Source organism: Ictidomys tridecemlineatus, chromosome 8, assembly GCF_052094955.1.
Source record: "Ictidomys tridecemlineatus isolate mIctTri1 chromosome 8, mIctTri1.hap1, whole genome shotgun sequence".
In the NCBI taxonomy this organism is placed as follows: domain Eukaryota; kingdom Metazoa; phylum Chordata; class Mammalia; order Rodentia; family Sciuridae; genus Ictidomys; species Ictidomys tridecemlineatus.
Window position 1 is genome coordinate 23,148,269 of NC_135484.1, and position 19,640 is coordinate 23,167,908.

The window sequence follows — 19,640 nt, forward strand, 5'->3', positions numbered from 1 at the left end:
CGTTCTCTAAAGAAAAGTTAATTGCAATGATTTGAATGTTTGTGCCCTCCCCATTCATATGTTGAAAACTAATCCTCAGTGTGACAGTATTAAGAAGTTAGATAATAAAGTTATGAGGGTAGAGGGATTAATGCTTTTATAGAAGAGGATGATGGAATAGTTGGCTTCTTGCACCATATAAGGATGGAGAAAAGTCATGGCCTATGAGGAGTGGATGCCAACTTTGTCAGAGCTTTGATCTTGGACTTCCCAGCCTCCAGAACTGTAGGAAATAAATTTATATTGTTAATAAATTATCCTCTCTATGGCATTTTGTTATAATAGCCCATATGGACTAATATATCAAGACACTGTTTGGCATGGTAAAACTTATAACGTACAGTGGTTTCCATATGCTCCATGCTCCTATTCATTAATAACACCCTCCTTTATCAATGTCCAATAACTGGAGTGTATGTTTGTTATCACTAAAGATCCTACATTAAAATATTATATTCACCCAAAGGCCATAATTTACCCAAAGATTCACTCTTGTTTTTGTACGTTTTATGCATTTAGAAAAATTTATAATGATATTTATTCATCATTACAGGACTATTCAAAATAATTTCAGTGACAGTGACCTAAAAATATTCTTCTCACTCTCCCACAACCACTGGTGAGCACTGATCTTTTTAGTGTCTACCTTTTCAGATGTCACATATTTGGAATGATACAATATGTATCTTTTTAAGATTGTTGTGGCTCACTTAGTGATATCTGCTTAAGTTTTCTCCATGGCTTTTCATGGATCAATAGCTTACTTCTTTTTAATGCTGAGAAATAGTCTGTTGTCTGATTTGCTTTGGAAAGGCTTCTTGATTGCTTCCAGGTTTTGGCAATTAGGAATAAGGTTGCTATAAACATCCATGTACAGATTTTTAGTGAATATATGTTCTTGAAAACTCTAGTCCTATTATATGGGGACTAGCCGCAAGGTACCAAGAGACCAAATAAAAAGTCAGACAAACCTACGGTTGCACAGATTGAAATCTATTGAGAGACTTACTGATGGAGATGTGGTCCTGGGCACAAGCAAAACCAGTTGGATCTCCACAATTTGGGCCAGAAAGAGTGATACATAAATGGGTTAGAACAAAAATGACTTCTTAGCTGGAATGCACTTAGTTTATTATAAGCTAATATTAAAGAGTCAGGCCCATCCATAAAGCCTGGGTGTGGTTGTAAAGCTCCATATACTACTCTAATGGTTTTGTCTATTTCTAGCGTGCTGGGAAAATATGCATGAAAAACTGGTTAGGATTATTCTGGGTGCAATCACAGTGGTTATGATTCAGGAGGTCTGGAGTCATGTCAAGCTGAATCCATTCAATGTGTGTTTTTAAATCTTTTGGATATGTACCAAGATTGCAATTGCTTGGTTATGTGGTGAGAAAAAAGAAATATATATATATATATATTTTAAGAAACTGTTGAAATGTCTTGTAAATTTTGCATTCCCACCATCAATGAATGGGAAGCTCTTGTTGTTCTAGATCCTTCTGTGCATTTTGTGTTGTCAGTGTTTTGAATTTCAGCTATTCTAATAGGTATATGGAGGTAACTCATTGTAGTTTTAATTTGCAAATCCCTGGTCACATGTGATACAGCAGATCTTTCCGTGTGATTATTTGCACCCCCACCTTTGTTCATTGGTAAAGTGTCTGTAAGATCATCAATCAGTTTTTTCATTGAGTTGTTAATTTTCTTATTGTTGAGTTTTAACCATTCTTCATGTCTTTTAAATATCTTGAATTGTAAAAATTCTTTTTAATATTTGGTATATTTTGGAGCAAATGTTCCAGTCTATTGTCTGCATTTGCATTCTGTTGACAATAGCTTTTGAAGAGTAGATGTTTTACATTTCATTTGACTCAATAAGTATAGCATATCAATTATTTTTTCATAGATTATGCTTTCAGTGTTATATCTAAGTCATTGCCACATCCAAGGTCATCTAAGTTTTCTTCTAAGTGATCTCCTATATAGTTTATGTTCTACATTTAGATCTATGATTCATCTTGAGTTAATTTTGTGTAGTGTAGAGATCTGTGCATAGATGACAATGATGATGATAGTGATGATGATGATGCTGGTGGTGGTTTTGTATTTGGATATTCAGTTGTTCTAGCACCATTTATAGAAAAGATTTCCTTTGCTTCATTGCTTTGCTTTTGTTCTTTTGTCAAAGATAAACTGTCTATATTTATGTGGGCACATTTTGGGGGTCTCTAGTCTGTTCCACTGACATACATTTTTAATTCTTTTACTCATATCACACTATCCTCATTATGTAGCTTTACAGTATGTCTTGAAATCACATAGGGTCAATCCTCTAATTCTGTACTTTTAATTCAATATTGTTTTAACTATTTGGGATCTTCTCCATCTCCACGTAAAACCTTATTATTAGTTTGTTGATATCCACAGTTTTTACCTTGTTGAGATTTTAATTTGAATCTATAAATCAAGGTATTGAGAAGTCACATCTTGAGTTTTTTCATTCATGAATATAGAATATTATCTCCATTTATCTTATCCTTTGATTTCATTCATTCAAGTTTTATAGTTTTCTCATATTGATAGTGTATCTATTTTTATTAGATTTATACCTACACATTTCATTTTGGGATCCAATGTAAATGTTTTAGGGTTTTTAATTTCAAATTGTGCTTATTCATTGATGATATATAGGAAAGCAATTGACTTTTGTTTATTAACTTTATATCTGCCAACATTGCTTAAATTGCTAATTGGTTACAATGAGTTTTTATGTTTTATTTTTCTTCAGATTTTCTACATAGTTAATTCTGTTATCTGTGAAGGAAAGCATTTTCATTTCTTCCTTTTCAGTCAATTTACCTCATTAGTTTTTGTATCTTATTGCATCTCTAGGGTTTCTAGTACAATGTGGAAAAGGAATGGTGAGAGGGGACATTATTTCCTTGTTTCTGATATTAGAAAGAAAGCTTTTAGTTTCACATTTTGGTAAAATTTTCTTTATATTTCTTCTGTTCAAATCTGTTGTGCTTCCATGGGTATGAGGGTTTTTTAGCTTTCCATCAATATGAGGCCCTTATTTCTATAAATTCTCTTTCTTCTTTCCCCTTTTTCCAGGGACCTAATTATAATTTTATTGGTCTGCTTAAAATTTCCTACAGTTTACTCACATCTTTTTCTTTGTGTATTTCATTTTCAATTATTTCTATTTCTACTTTTATATTCACTTTTTCCTCTGCAATGTTTATCTGCTCTTAATTATGTGGAGTTCATTTTTCTTCATAAGCCTTGTTTTGTCCTCTGTAGAAATTCAATGTATGTATTCTTATATTTTCTATAATGAGTTTCTCTTTTTCTTAAACACATAGACTATAGTTTTTCAACATTTCTATTTAATGCCTTCATTTACTTATTATATCATCTATACCATTATTCATTTAACTTCAATTAATTGATTTTTGTCATGATTTTTGAGTGTAGTTTTTTAGAAAAGCATGATCAGAAGAGCCTTTAGTTTGTAATAAATTTTTCCCAACTATGGACACAATACCATTCTGGGGAGCCTACTTGATACCCTGTGTATTAAAGGGGTTTTTATACTCGCTACTAGAAATACAGCATATTGAAGTCATAGATTGACCTGGGGCCTTGTTTTCCTACCCCTTCTGAGTAGTTCCTTTAAAAAACTTGGAAAATTTTCTCACATGGGTATATACTTAATTATTTAGCTAAAAAATAAACATGGAACTATTTCAGAGTTCTCTCTGTATGAAGTGCGTGCTCACGCTCTCTCTTGCTCTCTCTCTCTCTCTTCCTAGGACTCTGCCCTGCAAATTCTAGACATCTGGGTTTCCCTGAAATCCTAAAATCCCACCTCTGAAAGTTGGAGTCTTCCAGGTCAGTCTGAGTTTCTTATGCCTTTCTATGGCTTTGAATCTCTTTCTTTAGGCAGTAAGTTTGAGTAGCTGTAGAGTTCACTTCTTTTGTTCACCCTATCTCAGTAAGCACTGTGTTGCTCTGTTTCTTGTTCAAAGTTTAAATCTCTTATTTTCTATATTTTGTCTTTCTTGTTTGATTAATATTTTCTCTGTTTTTTTTTAAATCTTGTCTGGAAGTAGCAATCACTCATAGTCCCTTTGGTTTCAAATATATTATTATTTTTTTCTATTATTATTTTTCAGACAACTTTTTGCACTATGACCTTTCATGCTCTGGAACTCTTAACACTGTATGTAGTTTTGCATAGAGACTCAATTTTATTCCTCACAATGTGAACTGGTTTTCTCAGTACTCTCTATTGAATAATCTATAGTTTCTGTGTTCATTTGTTGCAACACACTTTAAAATATTATGTTTTTTTTATTTGCATGGAATTATTTTTAAACTTTCTATGCTCTTTTATTGATTTTTGTTATTTTGCCAATTTCATTCTGCTTTTAGTATTTTATGGCTTTGTATTAGTGTCTCCTCTTTCTTCTTTTTTTTTAAAAAAAACTTTAGACTTTTTCTTTTCTTTTCTAATGCTATAGCATTGGTTGGAATATTCTGTACTTTGTTAAATAACAGTGATAATAATGGGCACCCTTGGGTTGTTCATGATCTTAAAGGGGAATCTATATAATGTCTTTCTGAGTATAATATTTAACCTTTCCTTTTTAATACCTTGAAGGAAGATTCATTGCGGCAGTTGAAAGTTATAAAATCAGTTTAAATCTTAAATTGTTCACATTCACTTAACAATAGCAATTACTCAAGTCAGCAAACTTTAAATACTAAGAATATGGTTCTACATAGCTTTTGTATTAAAGCAATAAAATGTATAATGTATATTAAAACATTAAATTCCTCTGGATTTAAAGTGTATCATTCAGGCTGGGGTTGTAGCTCAGTGGTCAAGAGCTTGCCTGGTAGGTGTGAGACACAGGGTTAGATTCTCACACCATAAATAAATAATGAATGAATGAATGAATGAATGAATGATAAAATAAAGATCCATTGACAACTAAAAACATTTTCTTAAAAAGTGTATCATTCAATTATACTGAAATTTATGTTTATCCATGAATTTTTCCCTACAGGAACATTAAGATACAACAGACACTTAACTCAAGTAAAATAAACTTCAAAATATAGTTTTACTGAGGCCTTTTTGAAATTAAGCAGGTTGTGTTGTCACTATGAGACCAAATTTTGTCATGTGTAAAATTCAGACTTCAGTATCTATCTCAAAGAATATTTATAAACATTAAATGAGCTATAAAAGTAAAATGGCATATGGTGCATTAAATAGAGTAAAAAGCTTCTTTGTTTAGTAGATATTTATTTCTGCTCTGTATTGAGAAATAGGACAATATTGTTATGTGTAATTATGTGATGTATCTAAATATATGTTACATAATTATAATAACTTTATAACATATTTTATAAAATATCAATAATATCATCATTATTAAAGTATTCACAATTTTCTCTGCTGCAACAAAATTTAACCTTTGAGTAAATACAGATGGATTTACTCAAAATGGATAAAATTAAATACAGATTCTTCATATCTACAATCCATCCAATGATGTATTTGTTAAAGCAGCTTTTGGACTAACCATTTTCTCATCTAAATGGTTAAGATTATATAGAAAAATAGAGGAGAATATAGAAATTTGTACAGTAATTTAGATTTCAATACATTTTCATACAAATACATTAAAATAAAATAGTGCAATTTGAATGTTTGAGACCTTTTATAATTTAGATTGTTTTATAAATTTACTTTGCATAATGAGATTGGATGTTAAAAAAGAGAAAATTTAAATAACGTTCAAGATGAAATTTCTAGTGATACATTTTAATTTACATGTAATATTAATTGGCTTGTTATATTGTTAAGATACATAAATACAAATAGAATATTCATATATCCAAATAAATGTACATGAAAATTCTATTTAGTTAATCTTAACTTTATAATGGGTTATTTTAAATAATGAAATTCAAGAAGAGTGCAATAAAGATTTGAAATTGAGTGAAAAGCAAAAATGTTTGTTAGGACATAAAACATTTACCAACTATGGTAATGAAACACTTTTCATAGTGGGTGAAAGTTTCTTGCTTTGCAAGTGCATGGCTTTGCACATGTACATATTATATCAACTTACAGCTGATCATTTTATGTGGTGTTTAACTAATTTCCTGGTTATTTTTTAAATTTTATTCTTTAATAACCAAGAATAGTCAAATGTTTTCCCAATGAAAAGAGTGTGATTTAGTTACTCCAGAACTGAGCCATTATTTCTCAGCAGTTTATTTAGACTCAGGTGGTAGTGATTTGGGAGTTATTTTGCTTGAATGGGCATTCTATTTAAAAGAATGTGTCAAATCAGGTGGAGTGATGCATCCTGTATATGGTTCTGCCACAGTCTGGTTGGGCACAAAATAACCGAGCCACCACAAAAGCCTTGTAGATTCAAACAGCAATTCCTTATTCCCGATCTCGCCGACACCCTACATACATGTTCTGGGAAAATACACTCCCTCGGCTGGGCTCTGCGTACCAATACTCTCAGAACCAGGGGAGAACTCAACGGGAACTCTAAAGGAGTGGGTGCCTGAGGCAGCAGGATACGCCCTAATCCTGGAGCCACCCTATTCCAGCAGGATCCATCCTAAACCTGGAGCCGCCCTAATCCCTGAGCAGGGTCACCTTTCAAACCAAAATATCATTCCTACTTGGCTATGGCTCTCAGCATGGTTCCAGTCACTGAAGTGGAGGGATCACTTGAGCTCAGGAGTTTGAGTTTATATGAGACTTTGTATCAAAAGAAAAAAAAAAAAAGAAGTATCAGATTTTTATTTAGGAGTGTCAGTACTCAATGTAAAACACACCTTTATTTTGCATTAATAGATTCTAGCAAGTGAGTTTCAAAAAAAAAAAAAAAGAAAAAAAAGGTCGGTAATTCACTTTGGAAAATTGTCAGTTCTCCTACAGGTGCATAAGTACTGTGACTAGCAATTTCACACCTGGGATTTATTCACATGTGCACCAGAAGGCATGTACAAGAATAAGCAAAGTAAGTTAAGATGAAAACAGGGTCCATAGAGGTTTCCTTGGGGGCTGGTGACCAGATTGCTCGTTCTGAATGGTGGTTAGATTGAGCTTAACATATAAGAAGTGTGTAGGGTGAGGGGCGTAGCTCAGTGATAGATGGTTGCTTATTATGCACAAGTGAGGCACAAGTGAGTTCTATTCTGCCCCCTCCACCAAAAAAAAAAATATATGTAAGGTAAGAAAAGAAGATGATAGAAATAAGAGTGAGAAGAGGGTTCTATTCATTTATTCTACCCTTAGTCACTTGTTTGCTTCCTAAATTCAACACTGAGGACTTGCTAACTCAGCTCCCAAATCATCAGAGATCCACAAACTTCTTGCCTGGGGCTCCTCCCGCTGGGAGGCGGGTAAGAATGGAAGTATACAGGGACGCAATGTGAGAGAAAGGGCTCAGCTTCCTCCCAGTTCCATACAACAGGACCTGCGTGCGGAAAGGAGCTGAGTGTGTAAGTGTGGGACGAACACACAGTGGCCCTGGCCCCGCGCGGGCGCTGCTTCTCACAGCTTCAGCGTTGGCAGGCTGGACAGCGCCAGGGTGACTTCTGCTGCTGCTCTTGAACAGTGGGACAGGTGCTTCTAACCCTAGAGTGACAGATCTTTGTTCGCCAAAGGGCTTCTCTCCGCTTGCTATCAGCAAGAACAAGCCACTGCAAGACGGAACAGAGACACCACTGCTTTGCTTGATTTATTTAATTCTGAGCTAGCGGTGGCCAATGTAACCCCTGCCAGAGTGCAACTCTGGAGCTGTGGACCGACTTCTCCCCCAGTTCCTGTGTGCGAAGGGACACCGCAGCGTGACGGGTTGCTCGAGAGCAGAAAACTTGCCAGGGTGAGAGGGGCATCAGTTAAACCCAAGGAGTGTGCATTGCACTTCACGGGGCACCCGGACGCTTGAAAACTCCAGTAGACTCGCCCGGAAAGGACATCATGCCTCCCAAATCTTTCCCCAACCTCTCCCTGTTCATCGGAGCCAATCAGAGCGATTTCGTTCCCAAAGTGTCAGAAAAAGATTTCCTGCCGGGCTCCGACGGGACCACCGCGGAGTTGGTGGTCCGCTGTGTGATTCCGTCCCTCTACCTGTTCATCATCTCGGTGGGCTTGCTGGGCAACATCATGCTGGTGAAGATCTTCGTCACCAATAGCGCCATGAGGAGCGTCCCCAACATCTTCATCTCTAACTTGGCGGCGGGGGATTTGCTGCTTCTGCTCACCTGCGTCCCGGTGGACGCCTCGCGCTACTTCTTTGATGAGTGGATGTTTGGCAAGGTGGGCTGCAAACTGATCCCGGCCATCCAGCTCACCTCCGTGGGGGTTTCTGTGTTCACGCTCACTGCCCTCAGCGCAGACAGGTAAGACCACAGGTAGCAATGGAGTGTTGCGGGGAGAAGAGGGCATGGTGGTTGGGGAGTGGGGAAGGAAAGAGGGTGGGAAGGACACTAGGAAAGGCTGAGAGTGGAGAAGGAGGGAACGAGAAAGAGAGAACGGGGGAAGTAGAGTAAGTGGAGTCAAAAAGGACTGAGATATGAAGCTTGAAAAAAATTACAAAAAGTTAAGTAAAATAATTTAAATGACATTACCTTTAATATTGTCTATCCTAGTTCCTCTACTCCTGTACATACTTTGAGAATCTTTATTATCACTTTCATAGAAAACCTATTGAACAAACATGCGGAAGTGCAACTATTTTGTGGTATCCCTTTGTGTGTGCCTAAATCTTAAAAGTGTACTTTCCTTACTCAGTTGGGAAATACTCTGATATGTTAAGAATGTCTGCTTTAGTATTAGGGATATGTTTTAGATTTCTTTTTCCAAATAAGAAGAAGCATCATTTACACACACTAATTATATAATATTTATCGAAGTGAAAACAGAATAATAAATGTTCTTCAGCCAGATGCTTTTCCCCATTCTTCCTATTTAATATCTGAAGTCAAGTTATATTATTTTTCACAGATAAAACAATGCTGTAAAATATGTCTTTGATATCCAATACGCTTTTTACATTCTAACAATGTGAAATGTCTATTATTATACCTGGCAGATTAATTGGTTCAACCTCCTGGTTTTCCATGTGTAGGTATTGAAGCTAAGGGAATGTAAATCCACTTGAAAAAAACTGGGAGGAAAATTCTAGGCCTCCTGACCCAGAATCCAGTGCTGCTATCCAGAATCATGCCTTTGGGTGTTTTAGCAAGAGGACTAAGTCAGGCAGGGGACAAACTCTATGATTAGGTGTCATTGCATGGAGCTGTGGTCTAAATTCCCTGAAAAAGGGGGAGGGAGAAGAATTAAGCTATTTAGATAAACATCTTGGATAATTAAGGTGAAATTAACTCTCCTCTTTAATTTACATATTAAATTCTTAATGAAAATGAGTCTGGAACTGAATTTGATGGTATTTGCAATAATACCCTTTTTTTTAACTTGGGCATTCACCAACACTTTGTTGAAGGAAAGATATTATTCAGTGGAAAGCTATTTTTTAAAAAACTGGAAACGATTTACTTTAGTTCATGTAGTATATTCTCTAAAACTGTACTCCTGGAGAACTGGGTGACTTTTGTGCAAATGATTTACTTTTATCTTTTAAAAAATTTTCTTTGACTTCCAAAACTAAAATGTGACTTTTTAGTTTAGGTGCTCCTCAGTATGGGAACCACTTTAATTAAAAAGTAAAAAAAAAAAAATCTAGTTAATTATTTTGGCAAACCAATGATTAGCTGTGACACAATTGGAATTTCTATTATTATACTTTCTTTTTAGAACATGACAGTAGCAAAAACCAGGGCTTGATTTAATTCCCACAAGTTTTTTCAAACTATTGTCATGGAGGCACACAGGTAAATTTGCTGTTTAGGGTTACAAAAATGCAAATCTTCATATAGTTAGTATTTTTTTAGTTTTGTATGCATATAAGTTACTTTGTGCATATAGCACAGATATTTTAATTATAATGCTAAAGAAAGGTGGGCTATCCTCTACTTGGACCACAATCTACCTTTGTCTATTTTCAACTTGTTCCGAGGAATTTAAGGCAACTTAGAAAAAAAAAAAAACAAAACAATCCACAAACAACACATAACCGAAATAAAAGGGAGGAAACCATAAAAAGGGAAATAAAAATGGGTAGGAAAAATAGAAGTTGAAAAGTATAAGATGACCCATATTTCACAAAATATGAGTTATAAAATGTTCTGAGTGGTATCTAGTTGCTAACTCAGGAAGGAAAATTTGCTTTTAATAGAAAGAACTCAATTGCTTTTATATAACCACAGAAATAGGATGAATCATAATTTCTGCACCTAATTCATTGGTTTGTTATCAAGTGAAGGTTGTTATATTTGATTGCTAGAAATTAGAAGTCTTTCACCCATTGAGCTCATTCATATCCAGCTCTTTTCTCTTTTCTTAGGACCATCATTTCCTGACTTAGGAAGCTGCTGTATGATTCTCACAGTATTTATAATATTGCCATGCTTTATATTGCTCCATAGTTTTTGAAGATTATTCATCCACCTTGATCTGAAACCTGTGGGACTATAAATAAGGAGAGCAGGCACACAGCTGGAGTTTATGGCACCTGGGTACTAACCTTGCATCTGTTATGCCCAAATGTTTTACCTGGAGAAAGATGATAAAACAGCACAATACCTATGCTCACAAGGCAGTGTACTCTTCAGTTGCAAAATAAGAATAACATGTTCAACATGGAATAACATATGCTAAAGGCAGGCATCTGATTCTTCAAATACTGAGCTTCTGCAGGATTCTAACTGCTTTGTGCAGCTGCTAAATGTGCACCCATTGCACTGATCAATTTATAGGAAGCCTGTGGCAAAGATACCCATAGCTGTACCCTGTCTTGAAAAATCATCTCTAAACCTGGCTGGTATTCAGAATCACCTGAAAATCTTAATAAATGCAAAATCTCATTTCGTAGACATTGTATTGCTAAATCTGGGGAGAAACTTAATAATATTCTTTATCTTTTCTTTTCCAGTTCTCTAGGTGATTCTGAAGATGGACATATATTAAGCATTATTAGCCTTCTCTCCATTTCTCACCACCATTTCCACTTTTACCTAATACCTAATGATGCCTACTTCATTCTACCACAGTTGGTCTTAATAAGAGATCATCTTTTTATTCAGGCAACATTGTCACTTATTGAGGATGTACTGTGGGCCAGGTATTATATTGTGTACTAGAGATACAGCAGAGAGAAAGCCCTCTCTTCTGTTGCATATAGTTCACTCTTAGACTCTTGTTGGTTTTTTTTCCCTGCCTGATAAATTAAAGTTTGAATAAGAAAAGGGAAAAAAAGGAGATAATGTAACTAGAAATATTGTGGAAATGTGGAGATGGAAATTTTGAGGTGTTGTAAGAGATAAAACAATCTAATTTTGTATTATGATTAAATTTAGTTACCTCTTTACATTAAATTTAGACTGGACACAGATAGCAAGATTCACAATAGGAATTGACAAAGGAATCTCTTCATTGATACTTAATACATGAATAGTGATTATAATTTTCTATTTCTGTTTTTTTTTGATTAATTATTCTCTACTATGCAGTTAGGGATAACATTCTAACACTATTAATAAGGGAAAATGTAAATTTTTACAAACACATGTTATGCTAAAGAGTTCAGTGAAACAGTTTTTATAGTGAGAGACATTTTCCCCACATTTAATAAGAATATTTCAAGGAAATTTCTGTGCTTCCAAAGATGCACATGCAACAGTGGTTGGTATATAATACATTCTTTGATGCTTGTAAGCTGTATTTCAGTACTAATATTAACACTGTACTGTGTTATTTTCAACTTCAGTTTCTAGTTTTATAGAATTTTTACTACTGCCCTTTCATTTAAATATGTGTCCTTTAGAGAGGATTCCTGGGTTTGAGCTCCTTATCTCACAAGAAGTAACTCAACATCTTCCCTTTTGAAAAGATTGTCTTACCCTTGTCCCAATCTTGCATGAAAGCGTCTTGCTTTTCTTAAGTGAATAATTTTGTATCTGTTGCAAACAATCTTATCAGATTGAATGATTTACCGTTTCAATTCTTATTTGAAGTGTCCCAGCATATATTATTCATACCTGCTATGGTATGAATGTTTATGTCTTCCCCAAATTAATTTGATTACATCCCAACCCTCAAAATGATAGTGTTGAGTGTGTGGATTTTGGGAGGTGATCAGGTCATGAAAGCAGGGCCCTCAAGAAAAAAAAAATAGTGCCCTTATATAAATTACTCTGGAAAGACCCTTGTTCCTTCCATCATGTGAAGAAGAATCAAAAAGTCACCGTGCATGTACTAGGAAGAGCATGGAATCTGCAAGCATTTTGATCTTAGACTTGCTGGTCTCCAGAACCTGAAAAACATATCTGTGGTGTTCATGAGCTACTCAGTCTTGGGTATTCTGTTATAGTAGCCCCAATTAACTAAGATAGTGCTTCTGCAATAGCATGTGCTTACATGCTGTGGAGAGAAGTGACATTTTTCTTCTACTTTATAAATACACAGAGTTCGTTCAGAATGCCATTTGTGATTTTTGATAGTCTAAAAAGAAGGCTTGATCTAATTGAAGAGATCACCTATCTGCCTTTTTAAAATCTTCCTCTGCATAAAAATAATTTATAATCTTGTTTTGTACTTGTTTCTTAAATATGATTTATCAATCAGTAATTATCTAACTTTTGGGAAGAGATTCCAGCACAAAGAGATAAAACAAACAAAAAGTAGAACTATGCAGGAAGGTGAAGATTAATTTTTTTCTGTTTGAATTTCATAAATAATATAAGAAAATACGTGTATAACAGCGATATGACACTATGAAAAAAAGAATGATTTGAAAACAAGAAAGAACTTTTATAAAACACAAGTATTATAGTAGAAATAAAAACTTTATAATAAAGGATGAAAACTAAAACTAGTAAAGTATCTTAGAAAGTAAAACCATAAAAAGGTAGAAATATTCTTGATGAATTGGAAACTAAGAAAGAAGAAGCACTGAAATGAAAGAACTGTGCTTCCAATTATACAGGAAGATGGTAAAGAAACATATAAAAAAAAACTAAATCCAGGTACATGGGAAATTATGCAAATGAAAAAATGAACAAGTATTAACTCTAGGATAATCAGAAATGCTAATAAGAAAGAACATCCTAATATATGATCTTAGTATAGTACTTTATTCTGAAGTGAACAAATGATTTCATAACAATAATTTTGTATCACATATTTAATAAACACCATGCAAATGACTAAATCAGGACATTGGGCTTGGAGTGGAGTAAACATAATATAAGAGGAAAAATCTTGAACTTCCATAAAAGAATGTTGAGAACTGATATTAATACTTAATTCAAGTAATAAGTAAGTATATTGTTTATAAATATATTTATAAATATGTTTATATTGCTTATAAACATATTTATAAATGTTTATAAATATAAATAAAAACAGTATATTGTTTAGAAATAGGGCAGTAATGATATGGAATTTGTTTTAATCCACTAGTGGGATGAAACCGGCATTTCTATTTTTATTTCTAGGACTCAGTGCTCTCTAATTTAAAAAGTAAAACCTCTGAATGTATTCATCTGATCTTAAAAAATAGAGAAAAATAGCTCATTTTAATTCTTCTTTCATTTCTTTAAGAATATGCAATTAAGAATAAGGGAAGGTAACACTTTCTCCCATGTTGGAAACCTGGGGAATGTGCACTGTACATACTACATGTAATTCAGTGTGATTGCTATACTGTTGCTCTCCTTTAATTTCTCTGCATTTTGTTTCATATGGGAAGTTCCTCTAGGTTAAAATATGAATTGTACCCTTCCTCATGGAGGGTCTGGAAAGATCTCTTGGATGAGTCAGGATGTGGGAGGGGCTGCCTGGGGGTGATGTTGAAGCTGTGAGCTATTCATCTCTAGAGGAGAGTAGGATCTTAACAGACCAGAGAAGGAGACCTAACTGGTTGTCATGAGTCTTGGAATATGCTGACCTTTATGAGCATCAGAAAAATTCAAGTTTAAATAAGGAGAAGGTACACAGTCTTGACATGGTTAGGATCTGCTACTTGTCTGGCTCTTAACAGGTGTTTTTTACTTTTTTCCTAATATCTCCCCCACCACCACACATATACACAAAATGAGCAAAGTATTCTTATCTCCACTTTACAAATGAAGAAAATTCAGATCTCAAGTGATTTTCCCAAAGGATATCAGAGATGTGATGATAATTTAGATTTGTCTGACTAAAATCACTTTTTACTGCATCTTCTTATCTCCTAGACAGATTGCAACCTAGAATGCTTCTGAATACAAAAATAAATAAATTGAAGCCTGAATACAATTTTGATTTGTTTGCACCATCATTACTTCAATAATGTACGTGAATGACTTTGCTGTAGAAAGTTTTGAACTAAGTTGTGTCCTGGAGTATGAATCCTTTATCACTAGTTATGATTGATGTGTGACCACCAGTAGTACTTTTGGTGGGATGAGAGAGACTTTTAGGAATTGCTGATATGAGCTATAAAGAAAAATACTATTCCATTTTCAATTCTATTTTTTTTGTGTGTGTGGTGCTATAGATTGAACCCAGGGCCTTGTACATACAAGGCGAGTACTCTATCAACTGAGCTATATCCTCAGCCCTATTTTCAATTCTTATGATTGGATCATAGAAAGTTCCAATTTGGATTAGTAGCTAAGATTTATTTTGTCTTTAGGAAGAAAGTTGGAGGTCTGAGGCTCAGAAGCTATACAATATCAAGGTAGAATATAATTGTATTATACTATGGACATTTAATGTCTTATGGATGTAGCCTTTCTATAACAATGACAGTAATAAAATTTTGAAAATGAAAGAATTTAAACAAGAAAATTCAATAAATGATGATACTCAATGAAAGGTGAGACATGTAGTAGTATGTATAGATGAAGAAAAAATTGTGAAATAGGTAAACAGAAGATAATTAGAGAAATACCAATTTAAAATATTTTTCTCTTTTTTTGTCTTGCATACTCATTATCAGTGGAAAGACTTGAGACAGAAACATCAGGGAACTTAGTTCTTCCATACTCTACCAAAGAGCCAGGCAGCAAGAGAAGCACTGGTACCTCTTTCCAAGTGATATTTCCTTCTTTCTTTTCTTTTTTTTTTTTTTTTTTAAAGGAAATAATTCGAGATGAATTGTCTTTCTAGGTACAGAGCCATAGTAAATCCCATGGACGTGCAGGCATCGGGGGCTTTGCTGTGGACCTGTGTGAAGGCCGTGGGCATCTGGGTGATCTCCGTGTTGTTGGCAGTTCCTGAAGCTGTATTTTCAGAAGTGGCACGCATTGACAGCTTGGATAATAGCAGCTTCGCAGCATGTATACCTTACCCTCAGACAGATGAATTACATCCAAAGATTCATTCGGTGCTCATATTTTTGGTCTATTTCCTCATACCACTTACTATTATTAGCATTTATTATTACCACATTGCAAAAACTTTAATTAAAAGTGCACATAATCTTCCTGGAGAGTACAACGAGCATACGAAAAAGCAGGTAAGCTTGGTGGATGTGTGTGCTGGGAATGAGTTGGTCGGAATAAGCAACTGCCATTTGTGTTGTATTTCGTGGCTCTCTGTTCCATAAATGGTGAGGAGACCATAGGACCTGCACTGGCTTTACCTAGAAGGGATGTTGGTTATCTCTAGGGTGTGTTTGTGTCATAGCCCTGCAAAGGTCCACTGGATACAGTCTACATGGGTCTGTGACTATGACTTGTATTTCCTGCATTAGAAATTAATATCTTTGAAGATTTTTATTTACATACAAATGTTTATGCAGACAGCAACATTATAAAGCCCCAAATTTCACATATTTAATACAAATTTACCTAGTTTATGTCTCTTTTATCATTCTACTAAGGCTGACAGGGATCTGGGAAGAGGATGAATCAGAAAAGACTATAGGCACTGCCTGGGATATGAGGATAGAGCTTCAGTGGGATGCTGGAATGTGAGGCTCTGATAACATCAGAGCAGCAGAGAGGGAATAAGTATCAATCCAGAGTGGGCTGAAAATACTTGTCTAATGCAAATACATAAACTTCCCTAAAAATTACATACTATTTAAAAAATTATAATATGTGTCTATATGCTTTTCTTTTCTTAAAGAATATGCAGTATTAATTTCAGGTAAAACTGTGTTGACTCACAAAGAGATAGAAAGCGCTCTACCACTGAGCCACAACCCCAGCCCCATTGGTTTTTTGTTCTACCTTGTCTTTGTGAATTTGCCTATTGGCATCTATAAACTCTGGCAGAGGTAACTGGGTCATCTGTCAAGAAGTCATCTCAAGGCCCCCAGCCTACTCTACTCTAAATCTCCTGGTATAGATTGCCATGGAATTCTGGTACCCATATTCCACCTGCTGGGAAGGACACTGCTGGAAAACCTAGATTTAACATTGGACATTGCTGAGTCATCTAAATTAGGCCACAGGGATACATCTGGATCACACATGTTGCTTCCCAAGGTCAGCTCTGTTTTAATCCTAAAACTTTCCAGTCTTCTCTGGAATATTCCAGTTGATGAAGAATAGTTCTACCTAAAAAAACGTGATGTCTACCATCATTGTCTTTTGATAAGTTATGTTTCCCCATTATACTGATTTATATAAATATTCAGGCAAAATGGACAAATATCTGTTCAAACTTGGACTTTTGATGTTAGATATAATCCATGATTATTTAAACAAATCAAAATAGACTCTACTGTCATGTATAACTAAACAGAACAAATAAAAATACTAATGTTTGATATTTGAATTTTGTCTAGCATCACATCTCTAAAGATATCTTATAAAACAGTATATATAACATAAATTTGATGAAAAAAAGAAAATGTATTTTCATTTGTAAAAGTGATCTAAGATTAACGTTTATAGTGTTCCAGATGCTTTGATTTAAATTTCGAGTTCCTTTTCTTTTTATGTGTAGTCAGACTTAAAAAAATCATTTTTCATATATCATTTTTTTCTAAAATGCCCAGATTTTAGAAGAATATCTAAATTTGAATATATTCCTTGTATTCTTTAATTTGGTGTACTTAATACAAACAGAAACGACATATTTATACTGAACACAATGAAAATTTAAGAAAAGGAAAGTAGTTGGAAAATAAGAATGTTTTCAGATCACAGTTTTAACATGAATACGTAGCCATTTGGTAATAATTTACCATCTAGTCTTATGTAAACTCAATGAAAATAGTGTAGTGATCAAAATGTACCTTACCAAGCTGTTAAAATAATCATTTTGTTGAAAAAAGAATACATGTTTTATGTTTATGGAGGTATTGTCATGCTGTCATAAGCTTCACTCTTCTTGTGTAAATTTTTAATGTGACAACTCTGTTTTCATTTTAACCAATGGGACTATTTCCTTCTGCTTTTACAGATGGAAACACGGAAACGCCTGGCTAAAATTGTGCTGGTCTTTGTGGGATGCTTTGTCTTCTGTTGGTTTCCAAATCACATTCTCTACCTTTACCGGTCCTTCAACTATAAGGAGATTGACCCATCTCTAGGTCACATGATTGTCACCTTAGTTGCCAGAGTGCTGAGTTTTTGTAATTCCTGTGTCAATCCATTTGCGCTTTATCTCCTCAGTGAAAGCTTCAGGAAACATTTTAATAGCCAGTTGTGTTGTGGGAGGAAGTCCTATCCAGAGAGAAACACCAGCTACCTCCTTAGCTCTTCAGCTGTGCGTATGACATCTCTGAAAAGCAATGCAAAGAACGTGGTGACCAATTCTGCGCTACTAAATGGGCACAGTGTGAAACAGGAAATGGCGCTGTGATTATGGCCATTCAACATACTTCTTCAGAAGAATTTTCTAACTTTCCTATTCCTACTGAGCAGAGAAGAACTCTTAAGTAATTTCTCCATTCTCACTGTTGCTCAGTTAATTCGTTAGACATTTTAATGATTGACTCAGAAAAGGCAAGATACAGTTTACTCTGAATGAAACTTTAAATTGCATTACAGACACCCATATGCTACACACGTATCTCATATTAAAAGTGATTCAAAACCCAATTTAATATGTGTATAAATGAAAATTGCTTCAAGATTTAGGCTGTGGCTAGAGCCAACTCTAGCATATTTAACTTAAATTTGTTTTCTCTTGAAGCATAAAATAAATTAGTATATTGAGTCAATGATTCAACAGGGAGAATATTGAATTCCTATTATTAGGAATACAAGTTATATTTTCCTGGTGAGTACATTTTATTCATAACTAGTACACACACGTGCACACACACACATACGTATTAGTAAAATAATGGAAAATAAAAAAGTGGAGCTTAATCACAAATCAATGTTTATTGTGATTCCTTGTGTGATAAATCATAGCTTATAAAAGTAGCCAATATCTGTAACTTCTAGGAATGTAATGTGAAGGTATGATGACACTTGCATTATGAATTATAAATAGGTGTCATATCAGTATGGTTTATCTTATGAACGTTAAATTGGTTTCATGTGGCCCAAATTGTAAAATTATGACTCAGAAATTTGCATGTCTTTGTATACATTGCTAAATTCTTGACAGTTCTGTTGATTCTGTGTAAATGTGATAAGATTTGTGTAATTCTGGTGAGTTCTCATCCTCCTTGGCAATAGCCAGCTGACAAGTATGTGAAATCTCACTTAAGCAATTTTTCTATGCATGATATCACAGTTTTCTCTGAATGAATATCTTGATTTTTTTTCAGTAAAATAAAACCATGATCTCAATAAAATCCTAAAAGCTAGCCCCTTCTTAAGCATGTATCAATAAACTTAATACTTGAAACAATGTATTTCATACTATTGCTTTTTCCCAATTTGCTGAGATAACTGTTTAAATATTTATGTTTAAGCTCTTCCTTAAATACTGCTAATCCATCCCATTTAACATATGAAATTTTCAATTGCATATAGCAATTGGAAAAATAAACACAAGAAAATTGCCTATGCCATTTGATACTAATTAGGACAACAAGCACAAATAAAATATTTTCTGTGTAATAAGAATACTCCCAAAGATATACATGTATTATTTAACTCAGTCCTCAATATAATCACTGAGGTGAAAGAGACTAGGATCCAGTTTTGGCAGGGTATAAACTTATCCATTTTGGGGGCATCTTTTTTGTTTTTCAAAAAAAGTATACAGTTTTGCAAATTAGATTAAAACATCTGGTGTTGTGAACACTTTATCAGGATCCCATTAGGCTTCATTAACTACATGGTACATTCACCTCTGAAGTAGGTCTTTTTACTATCTTTACTTTATACATTAAGAAATTGAAGCCCAGAGATATTAAATAACTTGAAGAAGATTAATCAGCTGTGTGGAAGAGCTGGGCTATTATAGCAGATACCATGGCGTGATGTGTGCATCTCACTATTCCACTGCCAATAACCGGTGGCTTCCCATTACC

At 34.4% G+C, this 19,640-nt stretch overlaps 1 protein-coding gene across 1 annotated transcript; it reads left to right on the plus strand.

Moving 5' to 3' along the window:
* The first annotated feature begins 7,463 nt into the window (after positions 1–7,463).
* Nmbr (neuromedin B receptor) lies at positions 7,464–19,055 on the plus strand. The gene is made up of 3 exons (XM_005334858.4): positions 7,464–8,490; positions 15,362–15,710; positions 17,609–19,055. The coding sequence occupies exons 1-3, from the start codon at positions 8,069–8,071 to the stop codon at positions 18,008–18,010; spliced, it is 1,173 nt and encodes a 390-aa protein (XP_005334915.1). The 5' UTR covers positions 7,464–8,068; the 3' UTR covers positions 18,011–19,055.
* Positions 19,056–19,640: the final 585 nt, after the last annotated feature.